At 46.5% G+C, this 16,332-nt stretch overlaps 1 protein-coding gene across 1 annotated transcript; it reads right to left on the reverse strand.

Annotated features, from left to right (window-relative positions):
• Window positions 1-5,954: 5,954 nt before the first annotated feature.
• RBM15 (RNA binding motif protein 15) lies at window positions 5,955-13,446 on the reverse strand. The gene has a single exon (XM_043500230.1). The coding sequence runs from the start codon at window positions 13,367-13,369 to the stop codon at window positions 10,460-10,462; it is 2,910 nt and encodes a 969-aa protein (XP_043356165.1). The 5' UTR covers window positions 13,370-13,446; the 3' UTR covers window positions 5,955-10,459.
• Between the last annotated feature and the right edge of the window lie 2,886 nt (window positions 13,447-16,332).

A 16,332-nucleotide genomic window follows, 5' to 3' on the forward strand; every position in this document is an offset into this window, starting at 1 on the left:
TGTGACTTGATTTGTCCCCATACACAAGCACTGATAACAGGAATGCTCAGAGCTCTAGGAACAACATTCCCTAAACAACATGAATGTGCATTTGTGTTCACCATTGGTTTAGATGAAGAAAAAAGTTTCCCCAACAAAGTTCTGCAGAGCAAAAATGGGAAAGTTTTTCTTTTAAAAACAAAACTCCATAGTTTACAGCATGCTTCAAAACCTGAGAAAACAGGAGGTGAGCTTTTCAAGAGTGCTCACAGTGTTGGCTTAACTCTATTTCCACGGAAGTCAATGGGAGTTTTACCATCGACCTCAGTGGGAACAGAATTCGGCCAACAAAGTACTTTTGAAAGTCCCGCCCAGGAGTTTTCACTTAGGTTAAAGTCTAGGTTTTAAAAGATTGACATTTGTCCCTTTAAAATAATTCTGAACTAGTTGGTGAACTATTGGTGTAACACATGGACGACAAAAAATTCTGTCTGTCTAATCTATGGGTAAAGTTTTCAAAAGCATCTAAGTGCCTCAGGAGCCAAAGTCCCTATGTAACGTGGATTGAGGCCACCTCCTGAGTCACTTAGGCTCTTCTGAAAATTTTACCCTACACCAGTGATACTCAGACTGAGGCTTGCTAGCTGCAAGTGACTCTAATGTGTCTCTTGTGGCTCTCTACAGCTTTTTCTATATGTTATTAACCAATTGTAGTTGATAAGATAATACTTGGTCAGTCATTTTGCAGTGAGAATACATACACACACGATATTTCCTGACATACTGTTTAAATATGAATACATAGTACCATAATAAATGAAACAATGAATTCATAATACTGTGGTGCCTTTAGCTAATGCCGATCACTAATTTGGCTCTTGAACCACTGAGGAGTGAGTATCACTGCCCTAGACTATTTTTTCATCTGGGCCAGCAGGGACTAGGATCATAGCCTGGGCTAAGAGAGGCAAAGAAGAGCGTCTATGTTGCTCAATAGCAACTCCTTCTCAGTGTTACTGAGTGCCCCCCACCAAAGAGGGGGGGAAATCCATCTAGTCCAAGTATTGTTGAGGCAATGAGATGAAGCTGAGGCAAAGAACAGCTGCAACTGGGAAAATCTTCATGGATATAGAGGATCTAGTTTTAGATGCTAGAGTTCAGTAACATTCTAGAGCCAACTGCTTTCATGTGTTTAGAGAGCTATATCTATAAAAGCCGTGTGTGTGTGTGTGTGTGTGGAATCAGCACAGTGCAGTTAGGGTAGATTCCTGGTCATGCCAGGCCCTTCTAGTCTAGTTCAGTTTGAAATGAGAAAGACCAAAAGGCATTTATTAAGGAATATTTGACAGTTAGGAAGCATGCTGATAAATTCATTTGAAATGAGGATGGATGTTAGTGTTGATGAACATATATGGGATTGACAGACAGGGAGAATGAAATCTTTCATTCATCCATGAAAGAGTGGCAGTTCAGGAAACACATTAGCTTCCTTATATTGCCCCACCAATGTGCCTCAACCCTGACCCAGAGTGGTTATCTTTTAGGGTCAAAAGGAAAGTTCATTTTCAATTCCTTCTCCACTGAGATTGACAAGGAGTTCATAGCACTGAATGGAGACTCGTTTCACATATGCTGAGCTGGGCTGAGTTTAAATAACTGACTAAGAGCAATTCCTTGGCCACAATGAGCTAGAGACCCCACCACCACCCACAACACAATAGCCCACTGTATGAGGACTTAGGAGTCCTGAAGCACTATCAAATCCAGATCTTCACAATAGCTTTTGGAAGCACTAGCCCATGGAAGGATAGGTGTTTCACACATCAGAAGTCCACCTGGCACCCTAAATCTAGTCAAGAAGAACAATTTAGGGTAGTCATGACTAGGTTTGATGGGATTCAAACGTGTGACTTGGAGATTAGAAAGAAGGTGCAGCCTAAACATGAAATGCCTAAAAGCTCATTTGTTGCATACTGTAGAACCCCCACAAGGAAATAACCAATACAAGGTTGCTTCCAAGACTAAACATCATTGTCACATGCTGCAGAGATTCTGCCCTGAATAGGACAGCACATGTATCTCTTAGTATTAATTTAGATAATGCTGCCTACATGCTAGATACTTTAGTCATCATCATTAAATAGTCAAAGAATCACACCGAGAACGCAGCAACTCTGAACCAAAGTTAAAATCTGAAGCCAGACTTATCTTCAGTTCAGGATGTAAAACTAATATGAATGTAACTGATTCTCCAGTCAAGTTTGTTTTTTGGATTTAAGTAACACATCACTCGGGTAAGCACTTCACGGGAGGCAAGACAAGGACTAGCCAATGAAAGGAATCCAGACTGTTTCCCATATAATTAGTGCTCTGTTCCTGCTTGAGATGCCCTGACTTAAATGAGAATGTCGTCAATTAATATCCAAACATCTCAGGTCCTTCATACAGGGCCCAAGCTCCCATTAAAAAAGTCAATGGAAAGAATCCTTTATGCTCAAAATGAAGTTAGATTAGGTCCTCCTTTGATTTATGGTTTACTGGAGTGAGAGCTGAATAGTATCTTATCATCAAGTGAGCAATAACACAGTTCAAGTGAATGTCTGGCAGACTCCTTCAGTTATTAAGTAGTCGGCCCAAAACATTCCCGTCTTCTCAAAGTATTTGTCCAAACTACTCAGTCTGAAAACCACCACACATTGTTTTTTCAGTTCTCTGGGAGAGTGCATCTCCAAGATCTAATTTCTTGCCATTTTGCAATAAAATGTTAGTTGTATGGTGTTAAGTGTTACACAAATCTTACTGTGAATGTTAGCAGCTGTTCAGTAAGAGTAGACTGAACTTTTTTTTTTTTTTTAAACTTATTTACAACACAGCTGCAGCAGATAAAGAACACAGTTCCAAAGAAACATGGATGTGAATTCAAATAGCCAGTTCCCCTCTTGTTTGGCTAGAATCAGTTTACACAGCAGTGCAGTTAAATGGGTCATCTTATAAATCCATTTTCCCATTGAACTTGTTTACCTGAAGTCCCACTAGCCAAATTAATTCAACGAATAAGCACTGTTAACCTTTAAAATTATTAATTTTAACAAAAGTGTGCAGTTACCTGGCACGTTAAGGCGTCCCTCTAACCAATCCAGAGGGGCTGAACAATCCTGTGAAGAAATAACTCACTATTACAGAACTGCCATTAGAGAATCACCCTGCGCCACATGCCAACACTAATTAAAATCACTGGGGTATAAGTATCTACTAATACAGGGAGAGTAGAAATAATCTCATAATTAAGGAGATTCATACTGATGTTGAATACAGCTAGAGACCTCTTATGGATTAGCCTCCAGGGGCATCATATTGCGTTTGCAGGAAGTTGAATTTCCAGCTTCTCACATCAAAAGGACAAGAAAATCTGACAGTAAATGCGAGATCGCTGATCCACCCACCCAGATTGCCTGTCTCCATTATCCATCTTCTTGAAGATGTCCCAATTATTTGGATTATATGAATAAAACTCCATCACCCCGGCTGGGACTGATAACCCAGGCATGTCAATGCTGAAAATGTTCAATCACACCTCTGATTCATAGTACTACTACAGGCCCAAAGTCAACATACCTTTTGTAAATGGAATTAAAATTATTGTACCAAATTTAAGATTTAGATGGCATATCTGAGCAAGGTGAGAGAAGAAACACTGAGTAAAAAATGTCTTATTTCGGACTATGATGAATACACAAACTCCATATGAAGTTGGAGTTTTCTAGTTATTACACATCTAGAACAGCTCCAGACCATTTGTGTTATGCAGCTTAATCTTATACTTACACCAGCATATCACAAACAGAGGAGCAGTTTTGTTGAATCACTGGCCAGTCCTCAGTGTACCCATATACACAAACACACACTCTCCATGCCAGTGTTAGCCCATTGGGGGCCCTAAGCAGGAATATTTCCCACCTGGTCACAACATATACTAAAAATTAATAGGAGGCCCCTTGAGCTGCTTGGAGCCCTAAGCAATTGCTTAGTCTGCTTATTCCTAGTGCCAGCTCCACTCCCCCCCTCCCCCAAATTAAGTAGCACTGTGGGTTAAGTTAGTGTTTTCATTCAAGCATTAGGTGAAGGATAAGAGGTAGGTCTATGCTGCAAAAAAAGACCCATGATAGCAAGTCTCAGAGCCTGGGTCTACGGACCTGGGTTCACACTACAGGGTGCACATGTTCCCCCTCGGACACTGAAACCCATCACCCCCCACCAGGTTTCAGAGGCCAAACTCTAGGAAAAACAGGAACAGCCACACTGCTATTTTTAGCCCTGTAGTAAAAGCCCCAGTCTGCGGACCTGGGCTCCAAAACTCATTGCCACAGGTTTTATTTTTGAGGTGTAGACATACACTACGTTGCCAGAAAACTGAAGGTTTTATTCACGAGACCAGTGTCTTGCACCTCCAGTTGCTAGAGGTGCTTTGCATCCTTTAACATGAACTCCCAGGATCAAACTAAAAAGTAGCATTGAGTGGTACTGAAGAGTACAGTCCAGGCCCCAAAGATTGGTGGTCATGGCTCTTTGACCTGGAGTGAACACGTTAGTAAAAATTAGTAGGTATCCTCAGGGGTGGAGGATAAACCAAAAAAAAAAAAAACCCCACTTAAATCAACAAAACCTTCTCCCTATAAATCACAATTCAGTTTGACCTTTAAAACTCCCTTACCTGTTTATAAGAGATTTATACAGCTGTTTGCCACGGGAACGGACACCTTGCAGAACAAAATCATGGCATCCTTTGTTGATAAGCACCTGTTGCCTAGCAATCATCCTGCATGGATGAAGGACAGGACTAGGGTTCTTTATCCACAGTAGATTACGATTTCAAGGCAACCAGAGCAAGCTCGCATCTCAAGGTGTCTTCATCTGCATGTCACACAGCGACTAGTTAATTCTAACAAAGACTGGCAAATATAACACGAGAGGTTTCTGAAGCCAACGATGCAGCAGTGTTAGCTTCCTCTTGAGCTCTGGTGTTGTCAAATGCCCCGAAGTCTCCTGCAGCAAACACGGAGTTGTACTCCTGTACTGGAACAGCCTTCCAAAGCTCAGGAGCCCCCGTACAGGATAATGCAGGAACTACAGCATACAATTTTTTCAAAGGTGCCTCCATATTTTCCTCTCAATCTGTACTACAAACTGAGGTGACTGCAAGCAAATGTGCAGACGTACCTATGAAACGATCAGGGTGCATGCACATCCGAGGCGTGTGGAACATTTGCTTCAAAACCGGCCAAAATAAGGCACTGATACCAATGCAAACGTTTTAATTACAAACTCTAGCTCTCTGGAATTCTTCATCCATTCAGAACTAAACCCATCACTGCATAACTCTGGTGACAAGCCCCTGGAGATGGAGGAGCTCCTCAAAGTGTGTCAGGAAAGGGTTTATTAACATCATTTAACACTTTTTAATGAGACTCATTTTTCTTTTCTTTTGGCAATTTGGTGCAAAGGTTTACGTGCATGATTCAAAGCAATTTCAAACTTTTTCTTCAAATTAAAAAAAAAAAAAATCAAAACTAAAGCCAAACAAGTTGGGTGAACAAATAAATCAGAAACTTAAAATTCAGGAACTCCAGCTCTTCAAACCAGCGAAGCCCCAGACTTGCACACTGTTCTGAGGCTTTTATGGTGTTTTCCCTGCTTCTTGCATGCCCGCATCAGCACCGTTTCCTCGTAAAGATGAGGAGTTAGCAGCAAATGACCCCCTTCATTGCAATCAAAGGGAGGTGCCACAGCAACACAATGAACTAGATTCTTCAGATCTGATACAACAGGCTGGTCAATATGAAAGTGATGGTCTCCCTGCTTCTTGCTCAAGACCCACAACTATCAGATCAACAACTGAGCAGCAGCAGCAAGTACCCCTTCGCTGCAAACAAAGGGGTCAAAGGTTTGTCGTCAATTCACTTCCAGGCAGAAAAACATTTTCCTCAAAAGAAACAATTTATTTAGAATGAAACAAAATCAGCTCAACTGTGAGCGCATGTTTGAGTGACAGCTACTTTTAAGCTGTGTGAGCCATAAAAAGGGTATTCCTTTACTTTTCCAGAAATCTTGTGTACACAGCACAAAGCAAAGAGGTCATTTTTCCACTTTAAAACACGGGCATTGGCATCACAATAGCAGATACACAACTTTTTTTTTTTTTTAAAGCTGCCATTTTAGTAAAATGCACAAATAACTAAACAGATAAGCTTTCTTCCATCAAGAGGCCCATGTAAATTCCACACGAGCAACAACTTCTCTTCGCAAAGGTCCATTAGAGCTTGGAATCCCAAGTTATCTTCCGCAGTCCGCCAGCTTTGCTTGCAGGAGGAAAGAAAAGGTAAACATTTGTACTGAAACAACAACAGGTTTTTCCCCTCCCCACACTATACATATGAACATAAAGAACTACAAGGCCTTTCTAAGTATTCTACTTGGACTTCGAAAAGCACCAATACCACCCACCGGCACAAAACCTTGAAATGAAGTCACTTTCTATGTATAAATGCATAACAAGTAGTGCAGGTTTTTTGGACTGCTGTTAAACTAGGTTTACAGGATTGAAGATATACAGGATTGAAGATATTCAACAGGTTTCTAACAGGTAACGCAACATGTCAAAAATCAGCTATGAGGAAAACCAACTGAATGGTTTATAATTCACTTGATTTTCCTCAAAGGACATTTCCTGAAGGCAACGTCTCAATAAAAACATGAAATGTAGTGTTACAGGTTGATATCTTCTCATTTTGCTGCATCATTCCAACAGCAGGATGCAACTCCATTACTGTAGCAAAGACGTCATATTAAGGATGCACCTAATAAACAAAACTTAAGATGTTACTATTCAAGTAGTATTTCTAATCCATCATTTTCATACAATCAGAACTGCATGAAATTAAATTCATTTAACATTTTCAAAACAATATGGTTTGCTTTGCTTAAGTCCATACAAAGATTACTTTTATGTCAAGTTTAATGATTCATTGGAGTAGCTGTCCTTGGTTTTTATTTGTAGAAAGTCATTAAGAATGGGAGGCAGGGGGAAAGAATCCCAAATCCTCTAGTTACATGGCAATGATTTCTTCAAGTCTGGTTTCTTTTCATAGTAGGCTCTTAGTAGGCTACCAATAAGCACTGCTGTCAACACTGAATTGGGAAAGGATGTCCCCAGCAGCCTTCACTCAAAACCTCAGCAGTCTTCTGGCCCTCACCCCACCATTTTGTTCTCCACTCCCCACTAATACTCAAGGCCCTACACACCACAGCTAACATCAGCTAGATGGTTCCTTAAGCTCCCAAAGAACTTGTGTTCTCTCTTCTTTGCCCTCTATAGGAGGCTGCCTCCAAAATACCTTCAACCACTATTGGCAAGAAGAGACCTCTAACTGAACTGATGCTTCTTTAAAAAGGTTTAAGACCTATTTGTCTGTGTTGCCTGTACTTCTCGTCTCCCCTCTGCGATCCTTGCAAGGGTGACATCACTGTCTAAACCACAGGAGTCTATACCTTGCAATAGTTTGAGATAGCCTTGAGATTCACACCACAGCTGCCAGCAAACAGACTGTACACTAGATTCAAGCAAACAAAGCCGTTGGCTAACAGCCAAGAGAGTTGTATAAAGTTCGCGATTTGTAAAAATCGCAAATATTAATAAAAGTATGAGTCACTTGAAGTTCTTTCCCCCAAAGCATAAAGCACACTATGAAATGATGATTCAGGAAAGGGACATCCCTTTTCCACGCTAATTCAGTACATTGTAACTAATGAAATATAGGAACATCAGCTGCACACAGCATTAGAAGAGATACTGAGTTCTTACTAGAGCCACATAATGACAAATATAACCAGAAAATGTAACTCTGCTAAATCTGTTTTGCTCTATACAGAAGTGGCATTAAATATGGACTTCTGCTAGCAGTCAGCCCTCACAAAGGAGGTTTAAGTGGACAGTTACTCCAATGCTGTGTGCTTCTATAGCATAAGGGAAAATACAGCCAAAAGAGCTGTATTAGAATCGATGCAGCCTGTGGCTAAGTGCTGGGTCAAAATGTTGCCAGTTACTTGTTTTGACTTTATGTATCCACAAAGGGTGTTCAAATCCTTGTTTGCAAAACAGAACAGCAAATAAATCAGATTTAACAGAAGCAGATACCTTATTAAATAAGAAACCAAAAAACCTGGAGTTTGAAGTACAGTCTTGTCTAGTCCATATTAATATTCAGCATAGCACATCTCAAGCTCATAGAAGCCAGAGATAATGAACATGACTGCATAATTTTCAAGAAAAAATGACAGTACATCTAGATTGCTCTTTCCTAGGAGGACTTCCCTAAGTGTTAGTTGTCAGAGATTTGCTGATAAGTGTACTTTGACCCCAAGTTTTGTTGGTTTCTTTAAAAAAAACAAACACCAAACAAACAACCCACACTAACAGGTGTTTGTTGCATATGACAGTAACAAACACTGCTCTTGGCAAGTTTAAATGTTGTAAAATACTAGCAGTAAGCTTGTTTGTATTCATTTTTGAATTCCCAGTGGTAAAGTTGGATAGGTGATCTTTAAAACACTAAGAGTAATTAGCCCAGTACTTTAAAAGTGATTCTAACTTCCTCCTGCATCACAAATACGAGGAAACTCACTGTAAATGCAACAAATGCTTAAAATACAGTGAAATAGGTAACAGCATCTGTGATGAATTACATGATAATATGCAATATAGACACCTACTAAATAAAACATTCTTTGTCACAATGTGGTGAATATGCTGTATTACCTAAAAATGTATGGAGCATCCTTTATGTAATTGGTGCCATTTCCAAAAATGCCACAATTTTCATTGTTAATAGCAAGACAAACAGCTGCCTTCTATAAACCTATTACGTTCATGCTGAAGGACAATCCAGAAGTCCTGGAGTATTAAATTAGGTTTGTAATTTTAGTTTAGAAAAAAGTAAGGAGTAGCTAAAACTTGTTTTAGTCAGTAGTGAACAATGAATACACTACAGGGTCCGAGTAAGACAGTGTCACTTTTACACAGCCACATTTCAAAAACCATAGTATAAACCTAGGCAAAAAAAGTGAAAGATCATGTTCTTGTTTCTACAAAGAGGTTTGTATAGTGTAAATAAGTATATTCATATTTACACTTCATTTGGGGACTAGCTAAGTTGGGGGCTTTAAAATGTTTTGATACCTGTTTTTTTTCTAGGTTATCAAGATAATAAGGGAGAAAAGCATAGAGAAAAATGTATATGAAATGAACTAGGTTGGCTGAACAAGGTGAACTGCTTTTTCAACATTTTGGAGAACTTTTAATACTCTGCCAAGATGCTAAAAAACACTGCATTCCCAATGACTATGAAACCTCACATAAGGCCCACTGTACAGTACCTAAAAAAAGTCCTCAGAAGACAGACAGCAGTTTCTTTCTATTAACAAAGAGATAAAATGGTGATGAAAACTTTACATAGTTTAATTTTCACAGAATTAAAAGCCCTCTCTGAAGAGTATACTTGTTTGGAGTCTGCATTGTGGAATCCACTGTACCTGCAGCTCTGAAAAAGGCAGTAAAAACAACAACAAAAACCCATCAAATGATTAGTTGTTCTTAAAGCACCTACTTGTTTCTTGCATACTATAGTAAGTACAAGACATTCAAGGTTTGTAACAAAGTCCTCACCTATTTACCAAAATGCTGTTACTGCTACAAACCCAAAGTGCACATATGGGATACAATGGAACTCAGAACAGCAGGAACACACCTGTTAAAAGCACACGGTCTGGGCATGCATTTCTGTGGACTGGCTGAAATCCTCAAATCAATACCTACTAAGGAATTCAATGTTCGAGCTCCAGTGTACCACAAGATGAGGTGCTAGTCACCTAAAAGAAATCAACCTTGAGTCAGTCAACTCAAAGTGAAACCATTCAGGTTGCTGATAAAGGACTTATTTAACTTAGGGCTACTGGTCTAAGGCCTTCGCACAATTTCAAAGACTCAGAATGAGTCAATGCCAGTCCACTATCTGGTCTGTTTAAACGACTTAGTGCTTTAAATCTGGTCTTTTAAGTTTGTAATTCTAGAGGAGCTTTTAAACCTGCTTTAAAAAAAAAAATCAAATGAAAAAGAACAAAAGTTAAAATAAAAAAAGAAGTGGGAATTTTTCATTTTTAGTTGAAGCAGGCTTAACCTCCCTGCCTCCCTCACTGATCAGGGATCCTCAAAATATCCTACTCAGGCTAAAAGCTAAACCTTCTTGGCTTCTAACTATAGAAAAATGTAGTTACAGAAAAACAGGCGGGGAAAATTGGCTACAAATAAAGATCTAATTAAAAATAATTGTGGGGCTTGCTAAGGCTGTATCCCATAGCACCTGGCACACACTGCAGGGGCTGTGTGGAGGAGAAATAGGCAGGGTTGGGTACAGAAAACACAAGGGCTTTAGGATGCACCACGGACAATGATCATGACCAGATAGTCGTCCTCTGATTTGGCCAGGGCCTTGGCTGTGGAGTCCAGGAACTGCTGGGAGAAGTCGCAGGGTGGGAAGGCGTGCAGGACCCCGCTGTTCTCCTTGTCTTTGTTGCCCCCCACAGGGAGGCTGATCACTCCGGCAGCCTGCTTTTGCTTTAGATAGGACACGAGGTTCCTGAGCGGCCTCTGGGTGGAGGTGGTGGCAGCATCACTGGCCCCAGATGAGGAGCGGTTGTCCGAGGTGCCAGGCACAGCCAAGAGGATGGCATAACCATTGGGGCCCGCCACTTTAATACGGCGGGTGACCTCATCCAGCTTGGGCTGGTCCAGGCGGAGACGCTGGGTGATCTTGAGCTGGGCTACTTTGCCACCAGTTGCTCCCTCCACCAGGAGGCTGCTAGCTACAGTGAGGTCCCCCTGAAGCAGGTGCATGTTGGACGGGAAGTTGCTATTCTTCAGCAGGAGCATCCCCTGCCAAGCCAGGCATAGTTTGGGGGACCCGCCAGCCTGTGACGTTCCATCTTGCTGCTGCTGCTTCTGGGGTGGAGGTTTAAGCCTGGACCCTCCACCACTGCCCCCTTCTGTGGTACGCTCGTCCTTTTTGGCTGGGCTCTTGCATTCCTGGGCAGCAGCTGCTGTGGAAGTGCGGTGCTTCCTCTCTCTTTCAGCAGAGTTTTTGCGGTCACGCTTTTCATTCGGACCTCGTTCAAGACTGCCCCTGCGTGGCTCCCGGACAGGTGACGGCCGCTCAAGCAGGAGCAAACGGGAGGATAAGCGTTCTGTGTCGCTAGCATAGCGCTCCCTGCTCCCACCAAGGTCAGGACTGCGGTCTTGGGGAGAGGCCGTGGCCAAACAATGTCGCTTACGGGACACAGATGAACGCTCGCTATCTGGAGAGCGGTCTAAGTGCCGGCCACCATCTTCTGCCAATCTTCGCTTCCTGGGTTGGTCCCTGCTGCTGCTGCCGCCGCCGCCGCCCAGCTCCCTCTCTCCTCGGTCCCGCTCCAGGGACCAGCCATCCCGCCGGCGCTCCAGACTTTCCAGTGGGTCGTAGGCAGCTGCTCGATTGCTTCTGTCCCGTACAGGAGGTGGTGGTGGCACCCACTCTGCCTCAGGATAGAGATCTCTGTCGCGGTCTCTATAGAGCAGTGGTGGTGTCCTGTCCCGTGCCCCCCGAAGTGGGTCTGGGGGAGCCCCACGGTGAGCCCCAAAGGCAGCTGCCTCTGCTACTAGCTCATAGTGGGCAGGTGGCGGTAGGGTTAGCGGTTGCAAGTAGGGTTGCTGGTAGCGATGCTCAGTGTCAGCAAAGTCCACGCGAAGGCGCCTGTCTGGCCCGCCCAAAGGGAAGCCGCGCATATGGGCACAAGCGGCCTGTGCCGCGTCCAGGCTCTCATACTGGATGTACGCCCACGAGTCACCTTTACGATAGTCAATAGTGCGAATGGTGCCAAACCGGTCAAACTCCCTCGCCAGGGCAGCCAGTGGCACCCAGGGCCCAAGGCCACCCACCCAAAGCCTGGTGGTAGGAGTGGCTTTGCCATAACCAATTTTGATAGGGTTGCGCAGCAGCACCTTTCCAGACATGGCTAGCTTGGCCCGGTGTGCCATATCCAGATTCTCAAATTTGAGGAAGCCATAGGTGCTGGTCTGGCCACGACCCGGACGCTTGATGTCCACTTCTGTGATGACCCCGAAGCGGTCAAAGGCCCGGCGCAGGTCCGACTCGCTCACCGTGATGTCCAGGTTGCCCAGGAACAAAGTGCGGTTGGCTCTCTGATCATCCTCAGGACTGATCTCCTCCTCGCCAGCAACTCCAGCACCTCCTCCTCCTCCACGGAAGCCCCCAGCCGCCGCCACTCCAGCCACTCGCTCCAGCCCATAGGCTGGCCGCACACGGGTATCGTAGAAAGCCCCGTAGTCCCGCTCCCTCTCCAGCTCCCGAGGCAGGGGAGGCGGCGGGGGCAGGCGGCCCAGAGCGAGTTGCTGTAGCCGGTAGTCTCTGTAGCCCAGGCCCCCTCCTCCACCCGCCGGCGACAGCGCCCTCTGGGTTGCACCGGCCGGGGGGTGCCTGACGGCCGCGGCCGCCGCAGCCGCCACGCCCACGGCCGCGGCCCCGTAGGGCGAATGGGAATCCTTGTCCAGCAGGGCCGGGGAGCGGCTGCTGCGGCGCCGGCTGCTGCCCCCGACGTAGACGGCTTCGATCTTGAGCGGCCGGTCGTAGAGCACCAGGCGGCCGCGGGCGTGCTTGGCGGCGCGGGCGTCCTCCGGCCGGCGGAAGTTGACGAACGCCACCCGCTCGTCGCTGGCGCCGGTGCCCGGCGGGAGGCGGCTGATCTTGACGCTCACGTCGCCGAAGCGCTTGAACTCGTGGAAAAGCCCGTCCTCCACCGCCTCGTCGCTCAGCGCCGAGCCCAGCTCGCTGATCTTCAGCGTCTTGTACTCGCCGCTCCCGCCGCCGCCTCCCGCCCCGGCCGACTCCGCCGAGGAGGAGGGGGCGGGCGGCGCCCGGGACTCACCCCCGCCGCCCCGGCTGCCGCCGCCGCTGCGGGACGACTCCGCGTTCTTGCTGCTGCTGCTGCCGCCGCCGCCGCTGTAGCCGTGGCGGCCGCCGCCGGAGCTGGCCGCCGCCGCCCCCGACTCGTACTCGCGGCTGCCGCCCCGGCTGGCCTTGTCCAGGTGCAGGCCCCGCCGGCTGCTGCTGCTGCTGCTCTCGCCGGAGCCGCCCGCCGCTTTCCCCCCGTTGCTGCCGCCCGCGCCGGAGCCGCCGGGCTTCTTGCTGCTCCGCTCGGCCCGGGCCGAAGAAGAGGAGGAGGCCGAGTCCTCGCCGCCGCCCCGGGACCGTTTGGCCTTGGCCGGGGAGCGCTCCTTGCCCTTCATGGCGGCAAGCAGCTCCGGGACGGGTTCCCTGACCAACCGCCGTGCTCACACACCCGCCGCCATCTTGGTCCCCGCCGCGGAAGTGGACCCCGCCCACCTCTCCCCCATTGGGCAGTTAAATCATCACCCGCCCCCCTCATTGGCGAGCCAGTCTGTCAGCAAAACGCGGCCCTGGCGTTCCCAAGGTTCGCCAGCGGAAGGCCCACCCTGCAGCAACACGCTGAGGTTGTGATTGGCAGGGAGGTCTGTCTGTCGTGGCAGAATCTCGCGCTCTCAGGGCTCACTGGCGGACGACCCACCTCGAAGGCTCTTATTGGACAGCTGTGGAATCGCAGCGTTCTGCTTAGACCGTGTATCTGTCAATCCCAACGGTTCTCGCGCTCTCGCGGCCCGACTCTTTGACACGCCTTGGTCACGTGGCATCGTCTCTTTTCTATGATTGGTGGAGCTATCTGACATTTCTAACGGTTCTGCTTGTGGCACCGACATCCCGCCTCGCCATTTCCCATTGGTCAGAGACCCTTCACCCTTTACTTTTAATTAGATGAGGGTTCCCTCAATCTTAACGATTCGTCGCGAGCCACAGTGATCCCGCCCCCCCCCGCTCTCATTGGTCACGGAAAGCCTTGCCCTAGCGATATGGTAGGATGAAGTCCACGTCTCTCCCGTCTAAGCGCGGTTCGCGGCTTGTCCCGCCCCAAGGTTATCATTGGTCGGTTGAAATCTTCCCTCCCCATCTGATTGGATGGGAACGACTAACCCGCCCCACGGATAGGCTGTGGGAGATGTCAGTCACGCTAAGGCTGGCCGTCCGGAAGGGGAGCGCACGCACGTGTTGCTTGCTGAGCCCGGCCCCGCCGGCTGCCCCATGCCCGCTGGAGCTGGGCGGGGCGGGAACTGGGTGTCTGCCTCCCACCCCCGCCCCCGGGCACAGTTCGAGATTTTCACATTTTTCTCCCAATCAGACGAAAAGTCAAAATCTCGAAAAGGTTCACGAGCCGGGGGAGGGGGAGAGCCCAGGATCGGGCCCGGTAATGCGGGGGGGGGGGGGGACCAGGATCGGGACCGGTAATCCGGGAAGAAATCCTGGCACCAGATGCAGTAATGTGCGAGAGCCTGGGATCAGGCCCATTAACCTAGGAATAAGAAGATCATGTCTGATAATTGGCGGGGTGCAGGATCCATCTGATAATATGGGGGGGGGCCCAAATTCGGGTCTCATAATCCTTGGGAACACCTGGGCTCAGGTCCGATAATCTGGGGACAAAATGCATTTGGGTCCTATAATTCAGTGATAGCCCAAGATTGGGTCTGATAATATGGGGGGGGGGGGCAGGAAACAGGATCGGTCTGATAATCTGAGGAAAACATCTGGATTGGATCCAATAATACACCCATATTGGGTGTGATAATCTGTGAAAAAACCCAGATCACGTTCCTATACTCTGTGGGGAAAAAACCCAGATTGGGTTTTTGCCTGCTATTCTCCTGTGCTGGGGACTGCATCTCCTGCATGCAACACATACGAATATCTAAAAAGAACAGGAGTCCTTGTGGCACTTTAGAGATGAACAAATTTATTTGAGCATAAGCTTTCTTGGGCTACAGCTCACTTCATCGGATGCATAGAATGGAACATAAAGTAAGAAGATATATATATACACACAGAGAGAAGGCTAATGTAGTGCCCATCTTTAAAAAAGGGAAGAAGGAGGATCCGGGGAACTACAGGCCAGTCAGCCTCAACTCAGTCCCTGGAAAAATCATGGAGCAGGTCCTCAAGGAATCAATTCTGAAGCACTTAGAGGAGAGGAAAGTGATCAGGAACAGTCAGCATGGATTCACCAAGGGCAAGTCATGCCTGACTAATCTAATTGCCTTCTATGATGAGATAACTGGCTCTGTGGATGAGGGAAAGCAGTGGACGTGTTATTCCTTCACTTTAGCAAAGCTTTTGTCACCGTCTCCCACAATATTCTTGCCAGCAAGTTAAAGAAGTATGGGCTGGATGAATGGACTACAAGGTGGATAGAAAGTTGGCTAGATTGTCGGGCTCAACAGGTAGTGATAAATGGCTCCATGTCTAGTTGGCAGTCAGTATCAAGTGGAGTGCCCCAAGGGACGGTCCTCGAGCTGGTTTTGTTCAATATCTTCATAAATGATCTAGAGGATGGCGTGGATTGCACCCTCAGCAAGTTTGCAGATGACACTAAACTGGGAGGAGAGGTAGATATGCTGGAAGGTAGGGATAGGATACAGAGGGCCCTAGACAAATTAGAGGATTGGGCCAAAAGAAATATGATGAGGTTCAACAAAGACAAGTGCAGAGTCCTGCACTTAGGACAGAAGAATCCCATGCACCGCTACAGACTAGGGACCGAATGGCTAGGCAGCAGGTCTGCAGAAAAGGACCCAGGGGTTACGGTGGACGAGAAGCTGGATATGAGTCAGCAGTGTGCCTTTGTTGCCAAGAAGGCCAATGGCATTTTGGGCTGTATAAGAAGGGCATTGCCAGCAGATTGAGGGACGTGATCGTTCCCTTCTATTTGACATTGGTGAGGAGATGACAGAATGAGGAGTACTGATCTCAAGTTGGAGTGGATGTCTGATTTGTGTCCATTTATTCATTTCATCCAGACCACACCACACGATCCATTGTCTACAGCCAAGCTCTACGATACAACCACATTTGTTCCAACCCCTCAGACAGACACAAACACCTACAAGAACTCAATCAAGCATTCTTACAACTACAATACCCACCTGTTGAAGTGAAGAAACAGATTGACAGAGCCAGAAAAATACCCAGAAGTCACCTACTACAGGACAGGCCCAACAAAGAAAATAACAGAACGCCACTAGCCATCACCTTCAGCCCCCAACTAAAACCTCTCCAACGCATCATCAGGGACCTACAACCTATCCTGAAGGACGACCCATCACTCTCACAGATCTTGGGAGAC

The sequence above is a fragment of the Dermochelys coriacea genome, chromosome 21 (genome assembly GCF_009764565.3).
Source record: "Dermochelys coriacea isolate rDerCor1 chromosome 21, rDerCor1.pri.v4, whole genome shotgun sequence".
NCBI classification, from domain to species: Eukaryota; Metazoa; Chordata; order Testudines; family Dermochelyidae; genus Dermochelys; species Dermochelys coriacea.